The 9,105-nt window shown below is 43.2% G+C and overlaps 1 protein-coding gene across 1 annotated transcript; it reads left to right on the top strand.

Annotated features, from left to right (window-relative positions):
* Positions 1-2,187: 2,187 nt before the first annotated feature.
* Positions 2,188-8,073, top strand: PLK2 (polo like kinase 2). Its single transcript, XM_018070472.2, is given in 15 exon segments — positions 2,188-2,245; positions 2,248-2,411; positions 2,846-2,953; positions 3,108-3,224; positions 3,411-3,540; positions 3,819-3,906; positions 4,306-4,401; positions 4,619-4,817; positions 4,903-5,050; positions 5,478-5,575; positions 6,210-6,333; positions 6,526-6,766; positions 6,862-6,991; positions 7,078-7,188; positions 7,307-8,073. Coding segments are annotated over 15 exon segments (1,989 nt in total). The 5' UTR covers positions 2,188-2,202; the 3' UTR covers positions 7,499-8,073.
* The last annotated feature ends 1,032 nt before the right edge of the window (positions 8,074-9,105 follow it).

Raw genomic sequence — 9,105 nt, forward strand, 5'->3', positions numbered from 1 at the left:
TGACTAGAATAGCTTTCCCTTGGAAGACTTAAAAGGGTCAGTTTCAAGCCTTTACAGTACTGTTATTTTATCCAAGAGATCACCTGTAGAAGGAAAAAAGTTTGCTTTGTAAAACCTCACAATAAATGGTATCCTAACTTTGGCATTTTGAAATAAATATATGCAAAACTGGGAGAAGCAATCTCAGAGTAACTGCTGCATGGGGCAGTCTGGCAGCCTCTTGTAACTCAGAGGGAACACGGCTTAGAGACTTTGCTTCAGCAAAGTAGGTGAGAACAAATAGTAGGTGAGAACAAAATGTAGGTGAGAACAAACAGTCCCACTCCTGCTTAGCTTTAACCAAGTGCTTGTGTCCTCTTAAAGTCAAGCTTAACGATTTTTCCTAAACCTTTACCAGACAAAGCTTGTTTTTCTTACATTTGCTTTTTACCTTGTGCAATACCACTTCTTTCCAGCGGAGGGAAAACTTGTCCTTCTATTCTGCCTATTTTCCACTCTCCCTATAAGCTTTTCTGCTGGAACGTACTGACAGTAAACAAAGCATCGAGAAATCATGTTTACATTAAGTAACTTATTTTGCAATAACTGGTACTAATTTGGAAAAACTTAAAGATGCATGAGGGAATAAACATTTGTCTAGGAAGTCAATGTTTGCAAGGCTAAGGAGTGAGGGGGGATAGGACTGAGCAGTGTCTGTGTATCCTAATTTTATGTTCTTATTATTTTTACCTTTACCCCAATGGCTAATCACAGGTTATACTAATATAACTTGACTAGACTTTGCAGAGTGAGATAGGAAGATACTTGAATGCAGAAGCACATGAGCAGTAAAAGAGTGCAGATGGGTAGAAGTACAGTGTACACAATCCGGTATATTTAACCCTTGAGCACTGTTACCTTCATACTGCAATACCAGTAGAGGGAATCAAACACTGTTATTCAGTCTTTTGCTGGTTTTGGCTGGGGGGAGTGTGTGTGTTCTGATAAGGCATGCCTCCTGATGTTGACACTGTAAAATAAGTATATTTTTCTGTTCTTTTAAGATCTGAAATGAGGGTTTTTCAGAGACCGACACTAAAATAATTTATACACCTATATGTTCTGAGAGTAATTCCTATTAAATTAACTAGTCTTTGACTTTTACCAACAATGAAAGTAGGTAGAAGTTCTTAGTGTGTGCCAAAACGCAAATACTACTTCAGAAATGCGTAACACACAAAGAAAGTAATGAATTCCAGCATTTTTGCCTCTCCAGAATGGAGAAACGCAAGACTGTTTCACATTTCATTACTTTTTCTCCCAGACACACACTTCACTCTTCAACAATTGTCTGTATGCAAACACCTAGATCAGAGGTCTAGTACTGCAATTGTCTTCAGGTATCTTCAAACTTGATTTGCATTTGAGATGTTTCTGCTTATGAAAAGAAGATTTTAGACCTGACTGTTGTCAGAGAGGTGGTGGTGGTGGGGGGGGTGTCCCTAGGCCTGGGTTCTCCATGCTAAAGGAGGGACACGATAGCCCCTGTGGCATGTGCCCCAATCACTTGCACCGTCCGAGCAAGTCCATGGGCCTCAGCTCCATGCTTGCCCCGTCTCTCTGCTGTGATGGAGCTGCTTTGGCACAGGTGGGAAAAACTCCTTCCCTTCCTCTCGTGCAGCAACAGGCACGCGGTAGGGTGCTGCTCCTGCAGGCCACAGCTCGGGTCGTCCATCACCAACTCCCGCACGGTGCAATCCTCAAGTGAAGAAAAACACAACTTGTGATGTAGCTCCCCTTGCCCAGCTCCCCTTCCGGGACGGCCGTGGTCAAAGGAGCCTCCGCAGCTGCAGGGGGACAAGAGCGTGGCTCAGCTCCTGCCAGCTACAGTGCTCCACTCCTGCCGTACGGCTGGGCAAGGGAAGGCAGAGCACGACAGCACGCCCTGGCCCCTCTCGGGGTCTCCTCGGGCCGTGCCGGGGGCGGGGCGCGGAGCCGAGCGGGCGGAGCGGAGCCCCAGAGGGGGCCGTCCTGCAGCACCGGGGCGGGGCCGCCACCCGCTTTATAAAGGCGAGCCGGGGAGGTGCTGTCAGTGTAGAGCGGAGCGGCGGGGGAGTGGGACAGAGCCGGGGGAAAACGGCGGAGAGCGGTGGGAAGGGCACGGCGGGTGAAGCAGAGTAGAAGCAGACGGACAGGCAGGACGGACGGAGGCGAGGCGCGGTGATGGAGCTGCTACGGACTATCGCGCACACGCCGGGCGGCGGCGGTGCAAGTGCTGCGAGGCAGCGGCGGGCAGGGCGGCTGGCGGCGAGTCGCGCAGGAAGAAGGCAGAGGAGCCGCACCAGCACGGCCACCCCGCCGCCGAGGTTTCCCGGATTATTACCGACCCCACGACGGGGAAGCGCTACTGCCGCGGCAAGGTGCTCGGAAAGGTAATGGCCGCGGCGGGCCCCGAGCCGTCCCGGGGCGGCGGCCGCTGAGTCCGGCTCGCCGCCCTTCTCAGCGGGGAGGGCTCTCTCCTGTTCCTGCGGGGCTGTGCTTCCCCTGCAAGCGGGAGTGAGCCGACCTGCTGGCCCCGACCTGCCCGGTCCGAGCGCCCTTCCTGCCCCCGATTCGTCTCTGCCTCGAAATACTAGCGGGATCGCGCCTTCGGCTCGGGCGAGCCTGCGGGAATGACTTAGTGTTGCATGCGAGGAGTGGGGAGCGCGAACCTTCCGATAGGTGATGAACCCAGGACCTGTCCTTAGCAAATTGCCCTTTGCGAAGGAAGTTGCCCTGCTTGACTAACACATGAGCTGGTGAATGACTAAGTGTAGGAATGCTTTCATACCTGCTCTAATTGCCTTTTTCTCCTGTGTCTTTCTAGGGTGGATTTGCCAAGTGTTATGAGATGACAGATTTAACAACAAATAAAGTTTATGCTGCAAAAATCATTCCTCACAGCAGAGTATCAAAACCTCATCAAAGGGAGAAGGTGTGTATGCATGAGTGCTTTTGTTTCTCACCAACTCTTGGTGTGCTGGATTGCTTAGCCCTTTCCCTGAAATGGTTCTAATAGAGCTAGTCTGCTCAACGTTGTGGAACTAAGGCTAACACTTTTTTTTGTTCACCCTCTCTTGTCTTTTCAGATTGATAAAGAGATTGAGCTGCACAGAATGCTTAATCATAGACATGTTGTACAGTTTTACCATTATTTTGAAGACAGAGAGAATATTTACATTCTTCTGGAATACTGCAGTAGAAGGGTGAGCATCAACTAGGAAAAATTCAGTATTTACTTACATGGAATCTGCAACTAATTTATATGTGTGATGTGTAAAAGGTATTTTTTGTGACTTTAGTTGTTGTTTCTCCATGTATTAATTTACTTTTACTCAAGGGGAATCTTGTGCATGAATGTTCAATGACATTTCTACCTTTTTCCTCTGCAGTCAATGGCTCACATCTTAAAAGCAAGGAAGGTATTGACAGAACCAGAAGTACGATACTACCTCAGGCAAATTGTGTCAGGGCTAAAGTATCTTCACGAACAGGAAATCTTACACAGGGATCTTAAACTAGGTAAGTTCTGCACATTGCCAACTTCAAAACACTCCTCCAGCCCTGTCAGCATTGTACCATTTACCCTTGTATGCTGATAACTTAATTAGTAGAATCAGTGCAGTCTGTCTTTACAGTGGAAACATGGAGTGCTTAAGGGATGACACTAAGCATTCCTAATGAAAAAAAAAAAAATCTTGGCTAGCTTCTGGCTTTGAACAAAGTATGACTCAGCACCTGTGGCAAATGCATTACTACGTTGCAAGAAATGGACTAACTGGTATTTCTCTGTCTACTAGGTAACTTTTTCATCAATGAGAACATGGAACTGAAACTGGGTGACTTCGGCTTGGCAGCTAGGCTGGAACCACTAGAGCACAGAAGAAGGTAGGAGCATCAAAACTGTGTAGTCTAGTAGTAAGTGAAACCAAATTCATTTAGAAAGGAGAAGTCCTGTTCCATAGCAAAAATGAATTGTTTCTGAGATTAAGACTTTAGCTTCTAGAAAATGGGCTGCTATGCTTTGACTTCTGCTTTTGAGTAGTAGCAAATGCCAGAGGCTGGGTGTACTGACTGACAAATAGTGCAGGCATGAGTCTGTCCCTCCTGTATCATAAAAGCACAATGGAAAACATGTATGCTATCAAAGTTCCTACAGCTCTTCTTTAGGAGTCTCTTAAATTCATGTCTGAACTTGAGAGGAAAACCTGCTGTATGAAAAATAGCTTCTCTCCTCTTTCTGTTGGAAATACTAACCAGCTCTGTGGCCTCTTTGATTTTTTTCAGAACAATATGTGGCACACCAAATTACCTCTCTCCAGAAGTCCTCAACAAACAAGGGCATGGCTGTGAATCTGATATCTGGGCCTTAGGCTGTGTAATGTAAGTACTTCACTGCCTTTGAAATGAAATATTTCTATCACTGGCTTAGGCTTTTAAGAGTTCAAAGGGAATGCATCCATTTGCAGCCCTCTGTACATGTGTAGCCTAAGTACAGAAATTTTCCTTCATGTTAGGAGACAGATGAAGCCTTTTTTGTAGTTGTACATAAGTACTGTGGGTGTGTAAAATAAAATGATTTTCCTTTGCTTTTAAACAGGTACACAATGCTGTTGGGAAGACCCCCATTTGAGACTACAAATCTTAAAGAAACGTACAGATGTATAAGGGAAGCAAGATACAACCTGCCTTCATCTCTCTTGGCACCTGCAAAACACTTAATAGCTAGCATGTTGTCAAAAAACCCTGAAGATCGGCCCAGTTTAGATGAAATAATTCGACATGAATTTTTCTTACAGGTTTGTACTGTTTAGTGTTCTAGCTTAAGAAGTATCCACACAAAGATGCACTGTTCTAAAATTTTTTTGTATTGCATTTCCACAGGGCTTTACACCTGATAGACTCTCTGCTAGCTGTTGTCACACCATTCCTGACTTCCATTTGTCAAGTCCTGCTAAAAATTTCTTCAAAAAAGCAGCTGCTGCTCTCTTTGGTGGTAAAAAGGATAAAGCCAGATACTTCGACACACATAGTAAGTGGATTGTAGTTAGACTTAAAACTTATCTCTATTGCATCAGTATCGTGTTGGTAATATACATCTGTGAGATAGCACTGGAGCACATACACTTGTCTCAGAGCTTCCCCTGGGTTATTTTGACCTCTTTCTTCATAAGTATAGATGGTAGCCTGCCCACCTACGTCAGCTTATGTAAGTGAATGTTTCTTATGGCATACTGACAATCTAAATTGATCATCTGTTAGTTTGTACTGTTTATTGAAATTTATTCTCTTAGTAACTTGTGTATAATTGCATCACTCTTCTTGGAGACTGTTGCGTGTTTAGAAGAAGCTACTGAAGGGGGACAGAAAGTGTGCTTTCTGCAGCTAATTTGTTATGCTTTCTGTAACTGAACAGCGCTTCCAGATTCAGTGTGAAGTATTTTTTTCCTGTATTGCAGACAAACTAGCTAAAGAAGATGAAGAAATCTACAGGCTCAGGCATGATTTGAAGAAGACCTCAATAACTCAGCAGCCCCCCAAACACAGAACAGATGAGGTATGTGCAAGTTCAGTTCAATTCAAATCCAGTAACAGTTGGGTGGAGTAGCTATAATTAAATTATATTTGACTTGAATATCAGAGCTGGGACTGTACACAGTATAATCAAGCTTAAATGATTAACTGAGTTGCTTTAAGAGGGCTTAGCCAAGCATCACCAAGGTATGGTAGCCTTTGTAGGGAGACTATAAATTTTGTCTTTTGAGTAATTATAGTATCTGCCTAGACTCCATTGTTGGCTATGTGGTAACTTGTCTGCCAGGTGCTCTTTCTCAATATTCCAAATACAGGGCTTCAGTTCATGATTAACTAGGACTTCTTAAAAGAATAAATTGCTGAGATCTAGCTCTTGCCATTTGGTGTTCAGACCTGCACACAGCTGTTCCCTTGCTAGGACAGGAGAGCAGAGAACTGATTAATAGCCTGTGAGATGCAAATTGAAGATCTAAAGAATGGAAGGACCTGGCATGCTAGTCTAAGCTCAGTCTAACAGCAGCTCTTTGTACATGCTGGAAACATTAGTACTAGTTTCCCTGTAATTTATCATTTGTTGAGAAATAGGAGAGCCATGCAAAACTTGTGTATAAGCCTTGCCTTGTGTTTCATGTTTATTCATCTGACATCTCTTCTAGGAGATCCAGCCTCTCATCACAACAGTAGCAAAGCCAGGAGCATTGCCAGAAACTAAGCAGATTGGAGACTCTATTCGGATGATAGTCAGAGGAACTTTGGGAAGCTGCAGCAGTAGCAGTGAATGTAAATGCAACAAAATATAATCTCTAATTCTGAATCACACCTTTATTTTCTTCATGATTCTAACGCTTGAAACAAACATCTGCTTTCATCCCCTATTTTTTATGCTTTAAATTTTACGGCCAAATTTTTGAAAAATTAAAATTGGAAAGCTAAGTGCTCTTGTCAATCTAATAATTAATCATTCCTTTTGAGGTCTGGAAGACAGTACCATGGGAAGTGTTGCTGATACGGTCGCAAGGGTATTGCGAGGATGTCTGGAGAACATGCCAGAAGCAGACAGCATTCCCAAAGAGCAGCTGACAGCATCCTTCCAGTGGGTTACAAAATGGGTGGACTACTCTAACAAGTATGGCTTTGGGTACCAGCTGTCAGACCACACTGTTGGCGTCCTTTTCAACAATGGGGTGCATATGAGCCTTCTGCCAGATAAAAAGTAAGAATCGTTACAAAGCCAGCAACTCAGTATGGCAGTTTAAACATGAAATTCTTGTTTTTCATCACTAACCTCCTTATTTTCTTATCTTCCAGAACAGTGCACTACTATGCTGAGCTGGGCCAATGCTCTGTCTTCTCAACCACAGAGGCTCCTGAACAGTTCATTAGCCAAGTAACTGTACTGAAGTATTTCTCTCACTATATGGAGGAGAACCTCATGGATGTAAGTTCAGCACTTTCAGGGTCTTGAGCTGTAAAAATACACTAAATGTGAACTGAGTACTTAACACCATCTGTTCCCTTTCCTAGGGAGGAGACTTGCCCAGCCTAACAGATGTACGCAGGCCTAGGCTTTATCTCTTACAGTGGCTCAAATCTGATAAAGCATTAATGATGCTCTTCAATGATGGCACGTTTCAAGTAAGTTTGGTAGCATTTCTGTAGAAAATGTTTCTTAAAATACTTTAGCAATAAAACTGGCTAAGTCTCAAAATGAGAGGAGGAAGAATACAAACAGGAACTTGCTTCTCTTTTGCAGGTAAATTTCTATCATGATCACACAAAAGTCATAATTTGCAATCAGAGTGAGGAGTATCTCCTTACATACATCAATGAAGACAGGATGTCAACAACGTTTCATCTGACAACTCTTTTGGTTTCTGGATGTTCATTGGAACTAAAACACAGAATGGAATATGCTCTGAACATGCTGCTGCAGCGATATAACTGAAGGCACTGGCTCAGTTAAACCAAATGGACCCTCTTGTTCACTGTGAATCTACAGTGGAGATGATGGAGCAACTAGTATACTGATAGATGTGTGGTGGTACGAAAACTTGACTGTCCTAGTGTGCTGGGCACACATCTATTGGAAGCCTAAACCTACTTTTGGACTAAACTATTGTGACAAGGAGTTCTTCGGATCATAATTTTCCTTGCTTCATGTGTGTTAAAGATACATTTGACTTGAACTCAGAGCAAGAGTGTGTCTACTTGCTCTGTAAAAGAGCATCTCTGATGGATTAAAACTGTGAAATACACATCTGGAAAGGCAGGGAAGGGAGAGCTCTGTTGTTGGGGATAATTGTAACAAGCAGCTTCTGGTTGCTTAACTGTGAACTATGGCCATACTTTTTTTTTTCCCCTTTATTTTTCAAAAATACCTACACTTGTGGCTGGCAAAGTGCATTCCTTGTTAATTTTTTTTTTTAATTTATTACAGCCTAAAGTGAAGTATTTATTACATGTTTTTTGGACCTTGGCATTTTAAATATCTGTTGGCAATAAAGAGAATGGAAATCTGAAGCAGCATTCTCTGCTCTTTCTACAACACAACATACTGTGCTTTTGAAGAACAAAAAATCTTGCAGGTTTGCTTTCTTTATGCTATCTTTTAGAAGTCTGCTACAGCTCAGGGTAGGGATGACAGGTGCTAACCCTGAAGACCTTGTCTGTTTCTATGCCCATTTGCACTCTGAACAGAAGTACACTGCTGTTAATTCTAGCTGCACCCCTAAAGGAACTGCTCATGGATCTTGCTAGGGTAATGATGTAGGCCTTGACACTTAGTTATGGTCCTGGAGGCTAAAAACAAAAATATGGATTTCTTCAAAGTGCAACATCTCAGCATTCATGTTTTACACTGACTGAAAAGAACTTACTTCAGGATAATACTTGGTGCATGCAGTAGCTATGATAATGAGCTGTATAAGCTTTCTCTTCTAATTGCTGTGAAAACACTGCTCTTACTCGCCAAGGGAGTGAGTATCCTCATACTCCACCATTCTGAGTGAGTATCACCAATGGTGATACTCACCATTCTACTCCAAGGTAGAATGAATTGACTATAGCTATCACTGCCCCTCTATTGTGCTTTACTGTGTCAAATGGTAAACCCAGTAAAGTAAAATCAAAAGGGTGATAAGATTAAAGGGTGATTTAGTGTCAACTTTGGGCTTATTTTACCCAACTGATAACATTAAACAACTGAAAGTAAGATTCATGGTATGCAGTAAGTTTTCTGTAAAGTAGCTCAAAACAGCTGTGAACAACATAGGAATAGCCTGCTGTTTTCTGCCATCCCACTGCTCCTAAGCATACACTTAAAAGAGTAATTGCTTTCCAAAACTGAAGGCAATGCCATTTGTCAGTTGGCTCAGAGGTGGGTCTGTGGAGGACTCATGACTCCATGTGAGGACAAAAGGTCTTACTTGTGGAGCTGGACTTCTTTGTCTTTAGATACTACATAGCTCCTAGACATATATAAGCACATAGAGTCTTCAAGTTACTGTTCTGATGCAACACCAAGTAGTGGCTCAGTGGCTTACTCAACCTAGA

Source organism: Manacus vitellinus, unplaced genomic scaffold (assembly GCF_001715985.3).
Source record: "Manacus vitellinus isolate BGI_N305 unplaced genomic scaffold, ASM171598v3 scaffold_18_pilon, whole genome shotgun sequence".
NCBI lineage: Eukaryota > Metazoa > Chordata > Aves > Passeriformes > Pipridae > Manacus > Manacus vitellinus.